Source organism: Suncus etruscus, chromosome 6 (genome assembly GCF_024139225.1).
Source record: "Suncus etruscus isolate mSunEtr1 chromosome 6, mSunEtr1.pri.cur, whole genome shotgun sequence".
Classification (NCBI taxonomy): Eukaryota; Metazoa; Chordata; class Mammalia; order Eulipotyphla; family Soricidae; genus Suncus; species Suncus etruscus.
In genome coordinates, this window is record NC_064853.1 from 102,052,084 (window position 1) to 102,076,491 (window position 24,408).

Sequence of the window (24,408 nt, forward strand, 5' to 3'; positions counted from 1 at the left end):
GTTCCTCAAATTCTCCAGTTAATGAGTCTCCTGGGAAAAACAATGATGTCCCAGGGTCACCGTAGCCTGCCGAGTAACTCCTCCACAGCTACATACTAAAGAACTGTCTCTTCCTAATGAGTGAATAAATAAATGAGTGAGTGAGTGTACGAATGAGCTGGCTAACTGGACATAAAAAGAAATAGATTGTTTTAAGAGGTGTGAAAAGTAATAAAGAGAAAAGGTCAAAAGAGTAAGAAAGACAGAAATAAGAGGAAAAGAAGGAAATGCATTCATTGCTCTGCATGTCACAGAAATAAACTGTATCCTGGGACTGATCTATTGCCAACTCTCTGTGATCTCTAGAACACGGTAGCATTCATCTGAGCAAGCTAGAGAGGAAAAAGCACTCAAATTACATGGGTTTAATTGAAAAATAATCTATGAAGGCAATGTTGACGTTATCAAATGATGTCTAGAAAATTTCTTTCACTGGGCTGTTTTTAGCACTTATGTTCCTAAGATCATGCCATACTCCTACCCAGCCATTCATCAGTCTGTCCATGAATACATCTGTTTGTCCATCCATCTTTCCAAGGGCAATGAGTTGACCCAGGTAAATACAGAGCACTGAGCTTTATTCTGGCTGGGAGATACAGCTTTGTTTTCATGCTGAACACAAGGAAACCTTTCAGACTATAACTCACTGTCAGAGGTAAAACCCAGGACTCCTGTCTGCTCTTTGATCACAAATTACCCATCTTCTGACACTTAAATTCTGGAGAGAAGGCAGCAATTAGACCAATAGGATGGGTGTAACAACTGCCCACAGAGGTGAACAGAAGGTTGGCCACTCAGAGAAGATATGCCTGTAGACTTACCAGCTTGGTTTGTGGTGATGTTCACAGAGACATGTTGTGGGGGAAACGGACTCTTGCTTGAGACCCCATTGACAGCCTGGATGTCGAAGGTGTAGGGGGTGTGGGCCCACAGACTGCTGATGGAGACACGGTTTTCCGTCAGGCCCAGCTGCCTGGGCACAAACTCCACATTGTCATCACAGCGGGAGCAGCTCCTGCGGTCTGCCCGGCACTTTTTACAGATGATGTTGTAGGTCACATCATCCCGCCCACCTGTCTCCCGCGGAGGATGCCACTCGAGAATGATGGAGGTTTCATTGACGATGGAGATGACATTGCGAGGACCTGATGGCACACCTATAGGAGACAAAGAAGGGCCTTGTAAGATGGAAAGAGGCTTCCTTATCTGCCTTTAGTCCTTCCTCACCTTGGTGCTATGTCTACATCTCTTTCCCATCCTCAACATCACCCCAAAAGTCCATGTTCTAAGCTATCTTGAATTAAATGGAAGAGGACAATACAATATATCACTAAATTTCCTTTTATGGTGTGCCATTGGTCAGGAAAGAAAGACGGGAGGAAGGAAGGAAGGAAGGAAGGAAGGAAGGAAGGAAGGAAGGAAGGAAGGAAGGAAGGAAGGAAGGAAGGAAGGAAGGAAGGAAGGAAGGAAGGAATGAGGGAGGGAGGAAGGAAGGAAGGAAAGGAGGGAATGAGGGAGGAAAGGAGAAAGGGAGGGAAGAAGGAGAAAGGAAAGGCAGGAATGAAGGAGGGAGGAAGGAAGGGAGAAGAAAGGGAGGAAGAGAGGGAAGAAGGAATGGAGGAAGAGAGGAAGAGAGGGAGGTAAAAGGAAGGGAGGAAGAGAGGGATGGAGACAGAGAGGGAGGGAAGGAGAGAGGGAAGGAGGGAGGAAGAGGAAGAGAGAGGGAGAGGAAGGAAAAAAGAAGAAAGGAAGAGAGTAAGAGAGAAGAAAGAGAAAAAGGAAAGAAAGAAAAAGAAAGATAGAAAGAAAGAAGGAAAGAAAGAAGAGAGACCTGTAATATAGAACTAAAATACAATTCATAACAATCAAAGCACAACCCCAATCCTCAATGCTCCTTGCCATCCTTCATGCAATCAGACACTGCCCCTCAGCATATAAAGTATATGAACACCAATGGACATATACTGAACTCAACTTTTAGAACTTTTAGAATGCGAGGGTTGAATTTTTATGTCTAAAGTTCTAATATGTTCTGGAATTCCTCCAAAAAATTTCATACAATTTGTTGTCTGGGTGGTATGTATGCAAAATAGAGGAGTTTCTTTATGCTAGAATACCTAGGCAGATAAATGTTCATACTACATAAGTTTGATGCTTGAAGACCAGAAGCTAAGTCAGGTATAACCATGATAGCTATTAAAAGAGCATCATATTCCAGACAATATGTTAACTTGTATATTGTTCCAGACAATATGTTAACTTCACATGCACTTAATTTCCCTCTAAGAACTCTATGAGGAAGATGCAGCAATGAATTCTGTTTTAGAGAAAAGAAAAAGCTGTGAATAGGAATTGGCTCACAATAATGAGGTCTGTAAGGACTGAAGCCATGATGTACACTTATCTCAGCCTGATTCCAAAGCTCATCTTCTTATCTGTAAGCCCTGTGCTGCTGGCTAGTGAAACCAACTCTCATTTCCTACTAGGGGAAGAGTTGTTTCCAATCTGGCCTCATCTAAATTCTGGTGGTCAGATCTGTTTGTGGATAACAGGAGATTTGAACAGGCTCTTCTACAAGCCCACTGGAACTCAAAGAGGGCAGCTTTTCCCCTCTGAACAATCTCTATTTGGGATTTTGTTCATGTTTTGGCAAAGATGGAGATGCCTGGTAGAAAGCCTAGTACCTAGCAGGGAGGCCAAATGTTGGTAGATTAACAGCCACTGTGCTGGGAATTTTGAGATTAACTTGGAGAATCTCCTGCCACAGACCAGGAGAGATCTCAGCCTGAAGTATCCCCACTGAGATTTGCATATGTCTTCAGTGTCTAACTCATGGAAATGAACCCTACACAAAATCCCCCCTTCTGAATCTCTGGAGCAGCCACTGCAGAGAGCACAGCATTCAGAATTCATGCATGTGACTGTCACCAGCTGAACGGGGACATGTGTAAAGTGGTTCATGCTAGAAACGGGAATCAAATGCCAACATACAAAATGAGGAAATAACAACGAGGTCGGGGGGGGGCAGGGGGCACCAGGGAAGGATTCTGTGTTGAATCAGTCAATAGCAGGCAGCCAGAGCAGAAAGCAAATATTAAACCGAATTCTATTAGGACATGAAAGAAGAATCAGTATGGGAACATCTAACATCCATTAGGATTGAGTAAAAAGCTCCATTCTCATGCAGGACGCAGGACCATGACAGGGCAGGAGCCAGGAAGCAGTTTCACTCAAGTCTTACAGAGAGTGTTCCAGAACCTACCACCCATCTGCCCATGAGAACCAGCCGAAACAGCCTTTGCTTGCCACACCAGCAACCAGCTAGCTGTGGAGGGTGGGGGCAGGTGGTTCCACCCTGGGTGATCTGTGCCTAGTTGGGCAATCTCCCCTGGTATGGCTCTTCATTAATGTGCAGACTGGTCAGTGCTGTCTGGCTCAGGTCTGTTTGCTCAGACTGATGAGACTCAACCCACTAGCTCCCACTGGTCAACACCACTCCTGCCTATCTCATTTTCACAGTTGACAGCCTGACCTCAGTCACAGGCCACTGTTTCTCCTACACAGAATGAATCAAACCACACAGGACCTGCTTGCTGCTAGGACTGTGGTGAACTCTTCAGTCTCACTATCTTATTTCACCCTGAGCTCATTCAAGGAACACATACAAAGAGCTGCCATGGATCTGGAGGTTCCTGGACAGTGACCTCCCACCCTGCCTCCTTCAATGGCCTCCTCTCTCTTGACCGTCAACTTGATCAGCTCTCATGGTCCCAGCTTCTCTACTTGAATTGGTGTTTGCATCCCTACACAGCACCCCCTGGCATTTCTTTTTTTTATTTTTTTTAATTTAAACAACTTTATCACATACATGATTGTGTTTGGGTTTCAGTCATGTAAAGAGAACCACCCATTACCAATGTCCCAAATCTCCCTCCTCCCCACCCAACCCCCGCCTGTACTCTAGACAGGCTTTCTATTTCCCTCATACATTCTCATTATTAGGATAGTTCAAAACGTAGTTATTTCTCTAACCAAACTCATCCCTGTTTGTGGTGAGCTTCATGATGTGAGCTGTAACTTCCAGCTCTTTTCTCTTTCGTGTCTAAAAGTTGTTATTGCAAGAATGTCTTTCATTTTTCTTAAAACCCATAGATGAGTGAGACCATTCTGCATCTTTCTCTCTCACTCTCTAACTTATTTCACTCAGCATAATAGATTCCATGTACATCCATATATAGGAAAATTTCATGACTTCATCTCTCCTCACAGCTGCATAATATTCCATTGTGTATATGTACCACAGTTTCTTTAGCCATTCCTCTGTTGAAGGGTATCTTGGCTGTTTCCAGAGTTTTGCTATGGTAAATAGTGCTACAATGAATATAGGTGTAAGGAAGGGATTTTTGTATTGTATTTTTGTGTTCCTAGGGTATATTCCTAGGAGTGGTATAGCTGGGTCATATGGGAGCTCGATTTCCAGTTTTTGGAGGAATCTCCATATTGCTTTCCATAAAGGTAAGATCCCCCCACTAAGTGGGAGAAACTATTCACCCAATACCCATCAGACAAGGGGCTAATCTCCAAAATATACAAGGCACTGACAGAAATTTACAAGAAAAAAACATCTAATCCCATCAAAAATGGGGAGAAGAAATGGACAGACACTTTGACAAAGAAGAAATCAAATGGCCAAAAGACACATGAAAAAATGCTCCATATCACTAATCATCAGGGAGATGCAAATCAAAACAACTATGAGGTACCACCTCACACCCCAGAGATTGGCACACATCACAAAGAATGAGAATGAAGAGTGTTGGCGGGGATGTAGAGAGAAAGGAACTCTTATCCACTGCTGGTGGGAATGCCGTCTAGTTCAACTCCTGGCATTTCTATGCATTGCATATGCCACTTTGCTCTGCTCTCTGGCCAAGCTTTCTGGAAGTGCAGTCTCACACAGACACACACATAGACACAGACACACACACAGTAATCCTCACTCTCTCTCTTCACCTGGAAACTTCTTATTTCTCCACCAGTCTTATTTTTTTCATACTACTTAGTGATTTAGGAAAACACAAACTAGTCCTTGTGCTCTGGAAACTTAGTGTTGTCACCAGTCAGCCCCTAGGAGTCACATCTTCTGTGGCCTTATCTTACACATGACAGCTCTATCTCTTTGTCCTCTGCACTTCCTCTCAACTTCCTCTATTCTATGGGATAAGTCTCCTAACAAAGCTTTCCCAATCTGGCTTTGTATCCCTTGCATTTGTCCCCTTAAATATACAAGTGATGAGAGCATTCCTGTGCTCAAACTCCAGTTCACTCCTTAACAATATATACTCCCAGGGGCTGGAGCGCTGGCGCAGTGGTGGGGCATATGCCTTACTTTTGGCTGACCTAAGACAAACCATGGTGTGATCCCCAGCATCCCATATGATCCCCCAAGCCAGGAGTGATTTCTGAGTGCATAGCCAGGAGTGAACCCTGAGCCTCACCAGGTGTGGCCCAAAAACGAACAAACAAAAAATAAATGTATCCTCCTTCCACATCCTTCAAATACCATGTGGTTTTGCTTCTATCCCTCTCACTTTTAGCCACTAGGCCCCTCCTGTCTCGGCTACTGTACAGTCAGGGGATTGCTTGCAAACACTAGCATTCTCTACATTCCTGGTCTCTGCACAGTGCTAGCCCCAGATCCTGCTGATTCTTTAAGACCCAGTACCCATTCAACTAATGGCATTTTGATGATCTTTTTCAACAGGCTGTTAGATTCTACTCAGTGTGGTGGATATCACATATGTACAGCTGCCCCGAGAAAGCTTGGTGAGGGCACATGGCAGTGAGCACTGCCTGTTCTGTGACACTAAGAAATAGAAGTTTAGGGGAGATAAAGGTGAAAGATAAGAAGTTATTTTGGAGAGAATGGCCACATCCCTCCTAAGTGGAATTTCTGGCATTTGACAAGAGCTGCCCGGTCAATGCTGGTTCCTGCCTATCCATGTTCTCTCCATTATATGGAGTCTGGGGACAACTGTTTATTTTAATATAGGAACAGCCCTCATATGAAGCAACCACTGTCCTTTCCTGTTGTGTCCTTAACATTTAATTTTCAGGATTCCCTTCACATGTGCAACTCATCTCCTTCACCCACAACTACAAGCCTCCTGATCTCGGCCCGAGGAAGAAATCTGTGACTGTTGGAGTTTTGTACCATGTTTGCTGCAAACTTGTTGGAAATGAAGCCACCTGGAATTTGTGTCACAATGTAACCCCAGAGAAAAGATCCATGGATAAGACCCACAGTCTTTAGATCCCAGTTAAACTGTGCTATCTAATTTTCTGGTTTACCATCCACATACACAGTGCTATTGTTGACCATTTCTACAATGGCTACCCCAAGATTGCACTGATCCCAAAGGAAATAAAGAAGCCCAACCAACTCATGATGGTAATGATGTAACATTTGGGGATGCCCCAACACATGGATGACTATACTGGCCTTCCTTCTTCATTCAGCTTGATGTTATCTTCTGTACCAGGTTTCAACCCACTTTTCCAGACCCATCAAGTGTTTTTTGCCAGTCTTTTCAGAATTTCAGACCCCTCATCTTTACAGACTGGTATTGGACTCTGTAGAAATTTCACCTTTTGTATTTTTCTTATAATTGTAATCCTTTGAATTTATATTTGTTACTACACTTCTTTTGACTATTGTAATTAATGTTTTTCTATTTTAGTTTTTAATCTTAGGAATTGATGTTGTATTACATTAGGGTTTTGCTTTCTTGACTTTAGGTTAGTGCGTTAGATAGTGTTGTCTATAATTTCCTAAATGATATTTTTGTTTGTACTCAGGGTTTTTTGCATGGGCACACCATAGGCAAAATACTAGGTTTATAGGAGGTTCCATCCATTTTGAATGGGCCCTCAAGTTGTTGATTTACACAAGTTGTTTATTTACATTTTGTTTTGGTTTGTGACTTAAGCTCCCATCTATAAATAATTGACCATATTGGTACATCTATTTCGGACATCATATGGACTTCAGCCTGGATTAAGAACTTGGTTTAAGTTCAGAAGCCTATTGGTCATCATTGCAGTGGCCCCCCACTGTGCAGAGGGCATATGCTTCTTCCTCCAAAATAAGGGCCTAATTCAATGCCCTCAAAGATGGGCTTTCTGGTTTACCTGGACTTGAATGGAAAATGGGTCCAGAGAGATAGCATGGAGATAGGGCGTTTGCCTTTCATGCAGAAGGTCATTAGTTTGAATCCCGGTATCTGCCAGGAGCAATTTCTGAGCGTGGAGCCAGGAGTAACTCCTGAACGCTGCCAGGTGTGACCCAAAAACCAAATACCAAAAACCAACAACAACAACAACAAATAAAGAAAAGGTGCTTCTTCTCGCCTGCTACACAACCTTTCTGGCGTCTCTTCGAAGGATCTATGTATGTCGTAGATTTATCTTCTCAAGAGCTTGTAGATGATTCCTTGATACATGTTTCTGGTTTTAGACACCCTGTGTTTAGGTAAGAAGTTTTTCTTTACATTTTCCTGTGATGCGCTTATGCAAATAGCCGCTCTTTTATTATTGATTAGTTTTTCCTTTAATAATTGTAGACAATATTGTTTGTTTACTAAAAACAAACAGGGGAATTGTTGTGTATGTAAAATTTTAATGGATTATTATGTTACTGACCCTACCCTGATCGGTGATTGTGCCCTACCCTAGGGTGTGACCTGGCATTCTGCTCCCACCCTAGGGTGGTACCTGATTCTGCTCCCACCATTGGGTGGTACCTGATCCCACCATTGGGTGGTACCTGATTCTGGGGCATAAAAGCAAGGGTCTGTGGAAGGCAAGAGGCCTTTTTCCTGTGGCTTATTCTTAGGCCTTTGGGCTTCAGCCTCTTCACAGAATAAAGAGCTGTTTTCTTCGGAAGCCTGACTGCCGGTTGGCTTTCTTCCCGCCACATTCACCTCAGAACCGCCAGCTGAACAGGGTAACAGACGCGTGGTCCGAGCTGGAGGAGAAAGGCCTCATCCTCCATCCCTCCATCAGTCAACCTCTTCAGGGGCTGACTTGCAACACTTTCCCATAGCAAGTGGTACATTCTGAGTATGCATGGGCATGGTAGTTGACTTAGGAACTACAGAAATCTGGATCCTTACTTCTGAGGTAGGAGCAGAGAGACAGGAGTGAACCTCCATGAAAGAAAAAGATGAAGAGCCATGAAAGCAGGACAGTGCTTTCCAAGAGTGGTCCCCCTATCTTCCTCACAGCCTGCAGTCTCAGGTTCCAGCACAATGCCTAACAACCTATAGGTTCCTACTCTCATTCATGTATGAGGAAACTACAGCTCAGAGACATACTAATTTTCCCATCTCAGGTGAGTGGCAGAACCATGATCAAAGCACAAACTTGGTGGTATCCACAGCTTGTCCGCAATCTCTTGTCCCCAGGTAAAAAAGTCTAAGAGTAAAAGATGCAACTGAGAGACAATTCAGCCTGGTGTTGGGCAAGACCACTCTCTCCTAGAAGCAGTAAATGCTCGCTACTGAACCATTTTTAGTCTTTTCTCTGTAGAAACAGAGATCACAGTTCCAGACCTTGTTGAGCAAGTCTACACATGTTGTTCATTAGGGTCTTGGAAACACTGAGCCTGTATCTCAGGCAATTCTCCGAGTCATAACAGCAAGTAATAAGAAAAAACGATTAGTCAAAACAAGGAGGGACTCTGCTGGGAAGGATTTCAGGAGGCTCAAAGAACCGAGTATAACACATCTCTCTGAACCACTATTTGTAGAAAGTCCTCATTCCTCCTGCTTCATTAGAGCTAATTGACTGGAAGAAAGAGGTGGGATACTTCTTTCCAGCAAAAATAGCCCCTCAAGGTCTGAGTTTTGAGTTTTTCACATAGCTGCAGAAGTCTTAGAAAAGGTAGAGGCCCTGGGCCCCCCAAAAGCAGCATATCTCAGCAGGAATGTGCAAGGAGCCAGGCCCTACCACGGCCTGGGCATGTGAAACAGAACAGGAGGTTCTATCTTGTTCGTGGCACAAGATCAGGACCAGGGGCTGGAGCGATAGCACAGTGGTAGGGCATTTGCCTTACATGCAGTTAACCCAGTACAGACCTAGGTTCAATCCCCAGCATCCCATGTGATTTCCCAATCCAGGAGTTATTTCTGAGCACATAATCAGGAATAACCCCTGAGCATCACTGGGTGGGGCTCAAAAAACAAAACAAAAAAAACCAAAACATAAAAAACAACCAACCAACCAACCAACCAAACAAACAAATAAAAACACCAAGGCCAGGACAAAGAGGGGAGCTTTGTCACCTCCCACCGAGATCCTTGCATGTTCCAGGTTGTAGGGTTCTGCTAGGTTAGATCTTACAGATAGGCCTTGCAGCTCTCTCAGTCCTGATGAGCTTCAGAAGTCTACTGGGCAGTGGACTCACAAAGAGAAAACCATGGCAGAATGCCAGCTTTGACTAGTGAGACATGAACAGTTTTTTGGCCTTTTATAATCCCCCATATGCTTACTGGGATCTTGTTGTGTGCCAAATGCTGATGGGAGGGGATGTGAGTTTGACCCCAGATGCTCAAAGTCTACAGGATGCTGGCACAAAAGTCTCAAAACTATTAACTGACAAGGCTGAATGGTTGTACCCATTGCCTGTAGAAGGCCAGATGCTGAGCCAAGGGACACTGTTGCATCATACTGTTAGGGACACAGATGGCAGACTCTGTCCTGAGGCATTTAGCAGGCCTTGCAAGTTCTCCTGCATGGAAGGCTATTATCCATATAGGCATAGTTCCTTTGGAATCAATGCTCATCTCTCATATATATGAGGAGGAATGACCAGGCATATGCATGAATAAAAAATAAAAGGCATTGTCCAGAACACAGCACCTAGGGCCTCTGAATTCAGAAAAACATCGCTTACTTCAGGCTTCTGAGAGCTCAGAAGAGCTCCACAGCCTATGTGTGTGGATATTCTGTTCCAGCTTGAGAAGGTGGCACGTGCTTGGGCTCTTCTCATGGCATTCTGACTTGGGCAGCCTCAAGGGAAGGATTCCCTCTGTGGACATCCTGGCACTCAAGGTCACATCCAGCAAGGCAAACTCCTAGAAATTTTCTATCACCAGAGGCAAAGGTCTCTAGGGTACTGTTCAGTCTTTATGAACAAGAAAACAACAGGCCCTACATAGGTAGGGCATTTCTGACTGGCCAGTTCCATAAGGGAATTGCAGATGTTGAACCATACCTACCCACATGTTTTATTGAGTGAGTCCTGACACAGCTGAGAGCTGGGAATGTCCATCCTAGCTGATGCACATGTGGACTAGAAAAAGGAAACAGATGCCATTAATCTTCTGATGTGAATGGCAGCTATTAGATAAAGGTCTATTAGAGATTAGAATCACAAAAAACATGGAAAATACCCAGGAGAAGTGTCTCACCCCAGAACTCTCCACCCCTACACACTGTGCACTCTCTAATTTTAGCTCTGATTATATTGGGAAATGGGCTAATGGCTTCCAGACTTAGGCCTCAAGGCTTCTGCACTAACAACTTACTTTCCTGACATACCCTGAGAGACAGAGGTGTCCAGAGAGGGGTTCTGAACCTCTACAACTTCTCAGAAATAATCAGAAGTCCCCTCCCTGAAAGACAAGATTTTATCCCCCAATTGTGATTATCCGTATTTTTATTTTTAATCAAGACTATATATCAGAATGGCATCCAGCTAACAGCTGGAAAGAGACTTCAGGTTAAGTGTTCATGGATTATTCATTCTGTTTTCCTGGGCATGTGAGATGGGACAGGAGAATATTTCAGATACTGTTTTGTGCAGCTTTGAAAGAGCCATGTGCTGTTCTTCTCCGGATACATAGAAAAAGCCTGTGTACCAAAAACAGCAATTCAAGGTCATAAGAAATACAAAGCAAATAAAATAATTTAGATATAGTTCCCAGAAAGGTACAGGTCACTCAAAATCAGATCCTATTCAAACTCTTCACCAATCCCCATAATTCTCCAAATGAGACCCTGGTAGGTCACGGTACCACTTGAGTGACAGATGTGAACACTCTCCCCATAGAGTTGACCAACTTCTGATTTCATCTATGATGAGAAGGTCATTACTCCTACCATAGATGCAAATCTATAAACCCATTAAATGCCTAGGATTCAACACCCAATAACTTTTACAAAGAAAGTAAGATAAACCTGACTAAAGGGAGCAGAAGCAAGCAGACTCCAGGATAGGGAGCTGCATGTTTCCCCAACTAACCCACACATTTCACTACATGTGAGGCTGATTACAAGGTTAATTTTGAAGAAATAAAAGTTTTAGCAACAGGGGAGGAAGAGGAGACATAAGTAATGAACAGTAGTAGAGACATGGTTTGCCAGCAGATAGAAAGGACTATAAAGCCTCCATCATTAGAACAGCTCAGAGCTGAGGGTAGAATAGACAAGATAGTAAATAAGAAAGAATGAATATAAACATATATTATTATTAGGTATACAATAGGAGAAGCATTTCACTAAACATGAGCAATTCTGATGAGTTGATGGAACATTATATCTAGCAGGATAAATAAAAGCACCAAAGGCACCTCCTATGCAAAAGTCATATTTGGATGGAGAAAGAGACTAGATTCTATATAAATGAAAATAGTAGTTTTAACAAAGTAATATAGGAAAGAAGTTCATAAGACCTCTCCCTAAATAGGTTACCAGAGTCCAAAAACTAGAAAGAGAGGATTGAGTTTGAATTAAAAAAATTCGAAGATTACAATATGAAAGAAAAAGTGTTCAGAGTGAAAAAAAAATAAGTGGAGGGCTGAGTGTAGGATGTCACATGTAATTAATGTGCACAGAGAAATCAATTTTTAAAAAAATGGAAAAAGGTGAGAATTATAAACAGACAATTCCCAGAAGACAAAATAAATTGGTCAATAGACATCTGAAAAATACACTCACTGCAATCAGGAAGAAAGCAAATCTAGTTGACTAGGAGGTCATCAGTCAAAGTGGTAAAAACAGGAAGTCTTGATAAAACCCTGTTGGGCCTGTGAATAGAGAAGCAGCTGCAAGCTCCTGGCAGGGGGGCATTATCAGTTGAATCCTCTGAGAAAACATTTTGGTAATATCAATTGGGTTTCTTGAGCATATGTGCCCAGAAACCCAGAAATTCTATTGCCAGGTAAATTTTTCACAAACACAAGCATGTGTGCTTCTAAGCACATGCCTGCCCAAGCATTTTCTTGCAGAACTTATATTAGTGAAGTACTAATATAATGGGTTGAATGATCATCCATTGGGGCAAGTGGTGAAGTTGGCTGGTGGCTCCATCCCATCCATCCCCTCCCCAATGGGTCCCAGAGACTTGCCTAGAGATCATGTGAAAACTGGGACAGTGAGACTCTATTCATCATTATCTTGGGTAGGGTGTGGTGGGCATCAGTACTACTTAGTTCTTGGCCACCTCAGAGGCTACTGCTTTTTTTCCTCAGAGAGAGTCAAGACCCAGAATAGATATAGAGAAGCTCACTAATGTGTGAAGCAGGGTTGGTTGCTGAGTCCTCCTGGGCTTTGGCTCTCTCAACTGCTCTGCTACTGGGAATATCAGAAGCCCCTATCATGTTATTTGAGATGGAAAGCCTCCATGTTAGGAGTTTAATCCAGCACTTGAAGTATGGTGAGACTCTAACTAGGCTTAGTGACATGCACTTGTGCTCCTATCCCATAGTGAAATCTAGCATGGTGGCATGCCATGACAGTTTCATGGACACCGCTTTCCTGTGCAAGTGTAGGAGGTAGAGGGTAGAGGTGGCACCAGTGAATGTACCAGAGTTGCAAACAAGCCCAGTGCCTGGGACAATGCCTGAACTTTATTCAAGGAAGAGAAAAATTCTCTTCACATGCCCAGCCTATTCTTATTTGCCAGCAGCCAGAACCTTCATTGCAGGGTCCAAGTGGTTCTCCATCTCTGCTCACTGTGTGCAAACAGGGATCATTATTGCCCATAGCTTCCTACTACTCTTCTATCATGCTCCCATTCTCCAGTAGGCCCACCCTATCAAAGCCACCCTGTACCAAGCAGCATTTTCTCTCTCAGTGGTCACACATGCTACAAAACATCCTCACAACTGTTTCCCAAAAAGTACTAGAGGAAAAATATAACATATATCATCCCACATGAGTAATAATGAATGAGTGAACAAAATATTTACTTCCTGGAGACGAGGTTCTGAGATACTAGAGAATACTCACAAAGATACACTGTAAGGTGTAAGGGGTGGAGCCAAGTGTCACCCTCCCCCCCAGTGTGCCTGATCCCAACAGCAGGTTCTGGCCATGTGAAAGATCAAAGAGGAGAGATAAAAATCAAATCAGCATATCAAGAGGTTCCTAGCACAGTGAATAGAGAGCCTATGTCCAAAGATTAAGGATGGCTATTCATAGGTATATGGTAAGGCACCCTCCTTCTTGGAAAGAGGTGAGATGTTGATGGGAGAGAGAAGATGCAAAGTCACTGGACTGTCTTTTTTTTTCTTCTTTGCTTTTTGGACCACACCCACCGATGCTCAGGGGTTACACCTGGTTTTGCACTCAGAAATTGCTCCTGGCTAGGGGGACCATATGAGACACACCAGGGGATTGAATAGCAGTCCATCCTATAGTTAGAGTTAGGTTAGAGTGTGCAAGGCAAATGCCCTGCCACCACTTCGGCCCCTGGACTGTCTTTTTTAAGTGGAGATTTGCAGTAAGGTTGAAGACCCTGGATATAAATGCCACCAAATTCTAGCCTCCCTGATAGGCCTGGGAGTGAAGCCATGAGTCAGGTATCAGAGCCCTGGTTTGGGACCACCACAAAGTCATCTTGACACAGAGGAACCCATTGAGCAGACAGCTTGTTCTTTACCTCAAAATAAAGATGTGAGATAAAAGCTCAGGTTAAAAGCAGAGCACAGAGATTGAATAGCCTGCCATTCTTACCCCAAAATGCACCAGAAATATAATATGGCACTATTCCCTTTTGCAAAGGCATACTAAAAGGGGGGAGGGAATTTATGTATAGAAACAAGCTTATCAACTAGGGAGAAGAACCCATAAATTTTATAATACAAGGGCACCTCTCACCCTGAACATTTATCATGGGGACTCAACTTAGATTTCATGTGATCGAACAGCAACCATCCAACCTAGAATCCCAGATACAAAATGTAGAATGGACATAGTTCCCTGCAACAGCACCAGAAACCAAACTTCCCCTGGGGAATTCCTAATACTGCTCTGGCAGCAACTTGTGCTAGATTGATAAGACATCCTGATGATGAGGAAACAGCAATAACTTGATCTAAGAGCAGGCTGCCCTACCTCATCACCTAATGGTGAGATGAAATCAAATGCCATCCTTTTTTTTTTTGGTTTTTGGGCCACACCCAGCGGTGCTCAGGGGTTACTCCTGGCTGTCTGCTCAGAAATAGCTCCTGGCAGGCACGGGGGACCATATGGGACACCGGGATTTGAACCAACCACCTTTGGTACTGGATTGGCTGCTTGCAAGGCAAACGCCGCTGTGCTATCTCTCCAGGCCCAAATGCCATCCTTTGATCTGTGCAAAAACAAAGATCACTAATTATAGAAGACAGACTTTGACAACCGCAATTGGGCAGAGCATTTCCTGGGACCATAAGAAAGACCCTAGTCAAGGCTTTGGCCCAGGATTTGTACAAAAACCAATATATCTAATTCCAGAGGTCTGATTTTGACAACCATGACTAAGAAGAACTTCTGGAACCATAGGAAAGCCTCTATCCTAAGCTTTGTCCTAGGATCTGTGCAAAAACCAAAACCACTAATTACAGAAGACTGATTATAACAACAGATTATAACAAGTTGTAAAGCAGAACTTCTAGAACCATAAAGAAAGACTCTATCCTAGACTTTATCCTATGACCTACGCAAATACCAAGATCTCTAGTTACAGAGAACTGATTTTGCCATCCACAACTAAACAGAATGTTTCCTGGCATCATAGAAAGGCCTTGGGGTTAGATAATGAGCATGTATGGAGCCTGTACTTGTTCCCATGACAATATGCTTCAATGGTGGCAAAACCCGATATCTCTTAGGCCAAGGGAATTCCCTTTCTAATTTCCTCAATACTTACTGTGTTTATGCTAAAAAACAAACAAACAAACATAAAACCCCAAACATTGCCATATCAGTCCTCATTCCCCTTTTTCTTTGTTTTCTTTCTTGTGGTTGTTGTTTCGTTTTTGGTTTTCTGCTGTTATTTTTTTTTGACAGTGCTTGTTTTTTTTTTTAATTTGGATTTTTTTTTCTTTTTTCCCCTTTCTTCTTTTAAATTTTTATAGCTTCTAGAAGGACTCCTCCCAGCTTTCTTTTTTTTTTCCCTGACAGAACCACAGAACTTGAATCATCTTGGTCTGCCTCAAAAATTGAGGGAAAAATGAATGACATCAGGAGCAAACAGTCTTATGAAAATTGAGTGGAAATAAAAAAAAATGATCAGACTTAAAAACCAAACCCATAGTAAACGACAACAGAATCGATACCCAATCTATAACAAGCTATACACAGAGGGGAGCAGTTACACTAACAGTCTGGTGGGCGGGGCAAATGAGGTAGATATGGGATGCATGCTGGGAAAGGGGTGGAGGGAGAATAACTATGGTGGTAGGAATGGCCCTGATTCATTGTCACTATGTGCCTTAAATATTACTGTGATAGATTTGTAATTCCTTTTTGGTTAAAATTAAAAAATAGAGATGTGAGTAGATTCGGTGAGTACATTCTGTCCAAGTCCTCTCTTACTTCTAAAACCTCCCAGTTAAATCAGGGCTCTGTGAGCCTCAGAGAAGGAAAAGAATCAGCATGTGTCTAAGTAGAAGTTGGGCAAAATGTCTCAAAAAGTTTGTGAGCCTGCAGAGAAAAAGAGTATGGAGAGCACTCCTAGATTTCAACAATAAGAATCGGAAAAAAGAACTCATATTTGAGTACCAAAGGAACACGTGTTCGGTAAATGACAGTTCTAAGATTTGAGCTTTAACCTACTTGGAAAATAATAGCAAAGTAGGTGGGCAACTCCAGGAACAAACAGTAAAAATATAAAATTATACATTTCCTAACATGCACCCCATCTACTAAAGACTGGTCTCTATGGTATTCCTGCACATGGCATCCCTGTTAACAGAGCTCTGCAGATACCAGTACTCACCCATTCTTAATGAACAGTTGCGACTCAGGGGCCAGAGTGATAGCACAGTGGCAGGGCATTTGCCTTGCATGTGGCTGATCTAAGACAAACCTGGGTTCAATCCCAATGTCCCATATGGTCCCCCAAGCCAGGAGCGATTTCTGAGAGCATAGCCAGGAGTAACCCCTGAGCATCACTGGGTGTGGCCCAAAAACAAAAACAAAAAAAACAGAAAGTTGAGACTCAGCTACTCCTTCACTTGCTTCATGTTATAGAACTAGCAAGTGGCAGGAAGATCTAAAAAGCCAGACATAGACGCCAGAGCACTCCTAGCAAACAGTTTGGCTGCAACTTTTTATTTGAAAGATTCTTGAAATCACTATTCCAAATAATTTAACCTTGTGAGAGATCTGGGTCTATACACAAAAAATTCTATTTTTTTAAATTATTTGGGAGTCACCTCAGGCAGTGCTCGGGGCTTAAACCTGGCTCTGCACTTGGGGATCACTTCTGGTGATGCTCAGAAGACTATATATATGGTCTCAGTGTGTAGACCCTTGACATTAAAGCTGTATCTGGGCCAGCCAGCCTCTCCTCTCCACCACCTCATCTGCTCTCCATCACAACCAGTTCTGAGGAGCTCCTGCTTAGACAAACTGTCATATATGTTGAAGGCATCATCCTCAGGTCAGACCAAAGTTTCCATCTTGTCACTCAGCTTTCTACTTCTCTGGGTGAATCAAGAGTGTGCTCAGGGTTCTGGGTGAATCTCAGGGAACCCCTCACAGGAGAGCTTCAGACAGGTCAAGGGGACACCAGCTTCTTGAGCCCCCTTTCATTCCACTTTTAGACTCAGAACTGCAGAGAAATCCACTGCATTGGAGGAAGCTGAGAATCCAGACATGCACAAGCTTGTCTCTGGATCTGTCCATCAAAGTTTTCCCCATGTGGGTGACTGAAAAAGGGCTTCTGTGGTCAGAGACGTAACAAAGTAATTATTTTTACACCGATCCTTTTGCATAGTTTTCCACAGACAGCAATTTTATAAGGCATAATTATCTATTTTCACCTGCTTCATAAATTCCTCCTTTCCATCTCATCCTTCAGTAATAGCGATTATTTAAAACTAAAGATGTGCAGCTGGGTGCTGGGTTTTACACCAGAATGTATCTTCTCCTACCTTCCTGGCTGCTCATGCTGCTAGAGCCTTCTACCCTGCACTGCCCACCCACATCTTGTGCAAAGTCCTGAGGGCTCTGGGCTCTTGAGTTGAAGGTCACAGCACTGGCACCTTCTTGTCTGTTTATTCAGCATCTTCAGGCCAAAGTGATAGTATAATGGAATCATGGGATGGATTCTGCTGTGACACTCAGGGAAAACATCAAACTTGGACCCCCCTTCTCCCTTTTTACCCCCCCCCCTTTATTCTTAGAGCTCCATATCCCATTTTTCTGGAAGTTTCTATGACTGCTGCAGTCTTCACACTTTCCAGAGATGTAACCAAAGCAAGTTCTAGTGTTGATTGTAAGTTTACTATGATTCAGGCACCATGCCAATGGTTCTATAATACTATCATGCATAATCTTCATTACAGCCCAGAGAGGCTTATATAATTATAAGACCACAACAATACATGATAGAGGGTAAAAAGGGGAGGAATTAATCCAAGGTCACAGAAAAGTTAAGAGAATTAAGATTCAAACTTTCATCTAAAAGACACCCCCCAAAAAACAACACACCCCTCTTCCAAACACTGCACACAACTGATTTGATTAATTTCACAATCCTCATCCAATATTGGGACAGTTTGGGGCTTTAGTAACCCTTAATACCCCTATGTCAAAGGAAGGAGCAGGGGTGAAAAAGAGGGGTGATGTCCTTAGCTGAAGCCCAGGAAGTGTGAAGTCAGAATGAGCTGCTGGCTCTATTCTCCTAGCTGGTGAGGTCAGGCTCTATTCTTCTAGCTCCTTGGATTCAGGAGGTTGTTTGTTCCACCCAATTCCTCTCTCTCTCAGTCATTCTTTATTAATAATGGTTTCCTGGTGCACAAGACCTGACCTCATTCAGAGAGCTGCATCTGCAGGGAGGTGTGGGGTACTATGACATAATTATCCATACCCCAAACTCTTGTACATAATACAGGTAATCATTCTTTCATTGAAGAAAATCCTCCAAACTGCAGCATTTACCCCACAGCCTTATACCGACATTCTCTCAACATCCTCTTCTCTCCTTCTATGTCCTTCCAGAAGACCCTGGCAGAATGAGATAAGGCCTTTCTCTGGACATAAATAGATACTAAACCAAGGCTGGGACAGGAGCTAGTCTTCCAGGCATATAGGTAGGCAGATGAGATATTCCAGGAGAAAGAGAGCTAGACCAGCAGCAGCTGTGTCATCCCACTCAGATACCAAGCTCTTGTAGACCCCATATGTGCTCCCCAAGAGTCCGCGTTACACTGCTTTGGGTTACACCTAGATCTCTGCATCATCCACAAACCACAGCAACTATGAGGCTAGAGACACAGCTACCAGGACCTCTTAGAGGCCCAGGTGATCCCAGCCTCTAGCAGGAGATTGAAAGAAAGCAAAAATAAGCCTGCACCAACTGACAAACCTTGTCATGCTTCTTTAAATGTTTGCATCACTTTAGAACCAATGAACTTTGTCATCACCATAAAAATGCAATAAATATGTGTGCACATTTTTAGAAAATATGCAATTTAGTAAAATATTAACTTTTGGTACACTGATAGTTATTTTGACCTTGTAAAAGCACATTTTAAAATCTCAAGAGGCTTTAGAAAACTTTTCCATATTCTCAGTGAATGAGTGTAGAGATTGATACAATCCCACTGAAAGACAATGGCAATTAGGCCAAAACGAGGCCCTTCCTGATTTGGAGATCTTCTGGACTCTTAGATGTTCTTAACTCAATGTCCCCTTCTCCAGCACCCAAAGGATATGGCATCTCCAGATGCCACCATCCTGTGCATTTTAGAAGTGAGAATTCTCATAGCCCTGTATCCTCCCACTAACCTCTGGTCATAGCTGTCTCCTGATTTTCCTACTGAACAAGCCCCATGTGGTGTGCCGGCCTCACCCAAGTCACCCACTCCTGTATATGCTGTGCTTCACCTATGAACCAGGAGGTCTCCAAGATGGTGCTAGGACTCAGCTGCACTATCCATGATCCCTGATTCTGAAAAATTATTTACTGTGGTGATGTGTGATGCCTTTTTAAGAGAACAGATGGCACCTCCAATTAGAATGCTTTAAAAGGAAACCCTAATGAGATTATAAAAGCCAACAAATTGACTTTTTCATACAGTACTTCTCTGCACACAATAAATCAAATGTATAATAAGGCTCAATGAAATAATAGGACAATTTACATTAGCTTGGGATAGCATCATGTCACAGCACAGCCTAGCTTTAGGCCCCTTACTAAGTGCTTGTCCTTATAGTCAGGTTGGAAAGCTAAACCAGACACCCATGGTTACTCTCTAGTCTGGTCTGGTCTTCCTGGAAAGTGGCTGCCACTACACAGAGAGGGTCCAACGCCATCTTTCAGAGTCTGGGCACCTAAGGGCATAAGTCTCAGAAGGCAAATAGATTATTCACCACTCTCTAATGTAAGGCAGGTATGGAGAAAGTTGAAAGCAAACCAGAACCAGAAAGAAGAGTAAAACCTATAAGATCCAATTTTAGTGAAGGGACATATGTTCTGAGTTAGGCTGTGGATAGAGGGTCCCCAACATGCAAGCAAAAACCTTCCTAAGATAATGCTTATCCCCAGAATTGATCCTACTATTTCTGGCATACAGGGTAGATGATTGAAAAACAAGGGAGCTTGTAAGATAAATGTGACAGGCTCTTTAGATCAAGGACAGCAACATGCCAGCATCCTGAGTACTACCTTCCTCCCAGATGACCACCTCTAGGGGATAAGTGAATTTGTATGGTATATATGATGACATGAAAAGTTGTGAGATTCAGGCTTATATTTTCACAAAGTCATCTTAGAGTAGACTCAACCAATTGGGGGGAGAGCAGTGGTCAGATATAAGGAAAGATTTTAGGAGAGGAATGGTGGGAGTTTGGGCATCAGTTAGGACAACTGAAAAAGCTGGTCCTTGATCCGGAACCAAGGCAGCAGATATTCAGCATCCTTCAGGGGCTCCAGAAAAGAACATTAAATAGTTAATCTATGCTTTGAGGGTTCATAAAAGATGCCCCAAGAGAAAATCATACCTCAGCAGGGAGAAAGGGACTCCAGTTAGCAGAAATGGAATTAATTCTGTTTATATCAACCTACCAGAGAGCCGAGTCTGGGGAAAATCAGTTTACAAGAAGATGAGCTTTTCCTTAGCTCAAATCTATAAGCATTGATCGACCTCAAGACCTGGATACAGAAGACACTTTCATTCCTGTTTTTTACCCAGCAAAGGTTATATATACTTACTACAAGGCCAGAGCTAAAAAAAATTTTCTACTCAGAGTTCAGTAATTTTTTGTGTTTATCAAACTGCAGTGCATGAAGGGCAAGATGAGTGTCCTGCTCTCTTCAGCAGAGACTGGAAGAGTGGAAGAGCCAATGAAAGGACAATGCCTAGGAATGCACAATGGCAGGACTATGGTTTTGTCATTTGACAGGGCCATGAGTACAACACTATATGGGTACTGAGCAGAAGAGGTGCACAATGAGACGATGGTCATTATATTAGGACCTTCATTTGGAAACTGAGGTTGGTCATGTGAAATATCTGATCAACTAATAAAATGCTGAGAGTTCTGAGATACAGAAAACCATACACATGAAAAAATAGTTTCAGATATAAGGAAAAAGATGGACTTCTTAAAGAAAGTGATTCGAAGATCACAGTATTTCAATTTTAAGTTTTGTTTTGAGTCACATCCGGTGGTGCCCAGGGCTTACTCTTCACTCCAAACTCTGGAATCACTCTGGAGAGCTCGGGACCCTAGAGGATGCCAGAGATTCTGGAACCCCAGGTGGCTGCTTTCAAAGCAAGTGACCTACCCTCTGTCCCTAGTGTTTCAATTTTGCACTCATAGAACCCTCCAGATTGGCATTTTTACCACTTAGTAGAAGTTGTCTTGCTTTAGTGGAGAAAGGCTTTCCCATATGTGGAGCTGGGGCAGAGATGAGGAATGTGAAGTACAACAGAATCAGGACCACGCATACAGGAGCAGAAGGTCCCAGCTTTCTGGACAGGGAGCTGTCCATTCAGCACAACTGCCAACTTGTTGGTATATACTCCAATTGGGCGAATGGATATTTTAGTTTTCCCTGTTCTGGGGCCACTATTTGCGACTATTAGAAAACCTATTTCCAAACCAAAGTTCTGAATAAGCACTTACTAGTGCAGGCTACTTCCGGTGGGTCAAACTCTGCTCGATAATAGCCAGTCCTGCAGGTGCAGATGGGGGAAGCCTCAGAAGGGGATCTGCTGTTGGAGGGGCAGTGAGAACAGCCTTCAGCTTCCTGGTTGGCCTTGAACATCCCTGCAGGGCAAGCTGAAACACAAAGAGACCAAAGAAGAATTAATCCATGAGCAGCAGTTAGAGGTCCTTCCCTAGAATCTAGGAAACAAACGATTTGACTCTCCTCCCCTATAGATCCCCCTCAACAAAAGGTATTGAAATATCCTTTTGCATAAAGTAAAAATTTCAGATTAAGAAACAGACTATTTAATACTTCCAATTCTTCAAACATCCTTCGAGAATTAGACCTGCCTGGTACCAATAGCCTCTCTCTCTCTCTCTCTCTTGAACAATATGAATAATGATTCTTCCCTTTCAGGTGTGTCAAGAGATTTAATTGAGAAAATGAATCTAATATGTAGCTTAGTGTCTAGGACATAAGTACTCTATAAATGATTATTCACCTCCTCTTCCACCTGGTTAACAGCCAGAGCCTTACCCTGAGTCACTCACTGAAGATATCTTGCCTAATATCCTTAGATGAAAACGGGTTCTGGCTGACAGTGCATCATCGCACAATTCTGAAAGACCATGTAGCAGCACACTCAAGGGCCACTATAAGCTCTGCTAATAAGCCTTGGTTGTGAATTATGGTAGGAAACTAAAATTCAGAAGTGATCCTTTACAAAGAAATTAAAGTGATTTCAAGATTACTGCCTCAACATCATTCTCCTTTAACTGAGAACTAAAATGCTACTTGGGATGCAGGGCACAGCAGCAAATACAGGATGGCTTTGCAGCCAGTTGCACTGAGGAGAGGGTCAACTGCTAAAGTTCTCCTTCATAGACAGAACAGTCAAAAGTTTGGGTGCCTCATAGACAAGATACTTCTGCTTTCTTCCCTGTATGGTTAGCTGGTGAAGAGACAGGTCCTGAAAAATCTGGTTCTAGGCTGCCTCCTAGACTCTCATTAGAGATCCTGATGTCATATATCTAATTTCCTCCTCAGAAAACTGCTTCTGCTGGCTCTACTTCTTTGAGAATCATATTGACCATCTCAATCTGCTCCTGTCTCAATTTCTTTCTCAGTCAACTTGGCTTTCTTGCCTCCCTTACTAACTCATCCAGTGACTATTTCCTGTGACTGCATAACCTGATAGAGAGAATTCTGAGGATAAATTTTTGCCCCCACATATACATATGATTCAATGTGAGCCTAACTGGAACAGGAAGTAACATTGAAATAGATTCTACTTACATGAAGCTTATCTCCCCAAATATATTGTTCCCTCCTGGAAAATTGAGAATATTCCTTAATAATAGCAGTAACAACCATATGTTAACATCCTTGATAAGTGCTTAACATGCATTACTCTATGGGGTAGCTATTATCTCTATTTTATTTATGAGAATATAGGGACATAGTAAGGTTAAAAAAAGTTGCCCAGGCTCACACAGTGGGGGCAAAGATAGCAAAAAATTGTTGAAAAATATTGATGCTTTTCTACCAAGGCAAGAAGAAATAACTGTTTACCCAGCTACCATTTTCCCACTGCTTTGCTCCCCTAAAGTGAGGAATAGGGCTTCTGGTTTCCCAGAGTTACCCTAGGGAAAAAGTTCATCGGGGATGGGAGAAACTTTCTGAAATGAAATGCTCTATAGAAAGGTAAAATCCAATAACATCCTATGGAATCCAAATTCTTTAATCTATTAATACCTCAGATTTACAAATGGGATTCTTTTGAAAATTGGAAATTTACTTTTTTTTTTAGTGGTTTCTTTCTTTTTTTTTATTTAAACAACTTTATTACATACATGATTGTGTTTGGGTTTCAGTCATATAAAGAACACCACCCATCACCAGTGCAACATTCCCATCACCAATGTCCCAAATCTCCCTCCTCCCCACCCAACCCCCGCCTGTACTCTAGACAGGCTTTCTATTTCCCTCGTACATTCTCATTATTAGGATAGTTCAAAACGTAGTTATTTCTCTAACTAAACTCATCCTGTTTGTGGTGAGATTCATGAGGTGAGCTGTAACTTCCAGCTCTTTTCCTTTCGTGTCTGAAAGTTGTTATTGCAAGAATGTCTTTCATTTTACTTAAAACCCATAGATGAGTGAGACCATTCTGCGTCTCTCTCTCTCTCTCTCTCTCTCTCTCTCTCTCTCTCTCTCTCTCTCTCTCTGACTTATTTCACTCAGCATAATAGATTCCATGTACATCCATGTATAGGAAAATTTCATGACTTCATCTCTCCTGACAACTGCATAATATTCCATTGTGTATATGTACCACAGTTTCTTTAGCCATTCATCTGTTGAAGGGTATCTTGGCTGTTTCCAGAGTCTTGCTATGGTAAATAGTGCTGCAAGGAATATAGATGTAAGGAAGGCATTTTTGTATTGTATTTTTGTGTTCCTAGGGTAGATTCCTAGGAGTGGTATAGCTGGATCATATGGGAGCTCGATTTCCAGTTTTTTTTGTTTTTTTTTCTTCGGGTCACACCCAGCAGCGCTCAGGGGTCACTCCTGGCTCCACGCTCAGAAATCACTCCCTCCTGGCAGGCTCGGGGGACCATATGGGATGCCGGGATTCGAACCACCATCCTTCCGCATGCAAGGCAAAAGCCTTACCTCCACGCTATCTCTCCAGCCCCAGATTTCCAGTTTTTGGA

The 24,408-nt window shown here is 42.7% G+C and overlaps 1 protein-coding gene across 1 annotated transcript in view; it reads right to left on the reverse strand.

Annotated features, from left to right (window-relative positions):
* Positions 1-24,408, reverse strand: part of EPHB1 (EPH receptor B1) — a 411,882-nt gene that overhangs the window by 129,370 nt on the left and 258,104 nt on the right. The window contains exons 4-5 of the mRNA XM_049775927.1: positions 21,667-21,822; positions 861-1,196 (exon numbers count right to left, since the gene is read on the reverse strand). Of these exons, the coding sequence (XP_049631884.1) occupies positions 861-1,196; positions 21,667-21,822 (492 nt within the window). The remainder of the gene's footprint in view (positions 1-860; positions 1,197-21,666; positions 21,823-24,408) is intronic.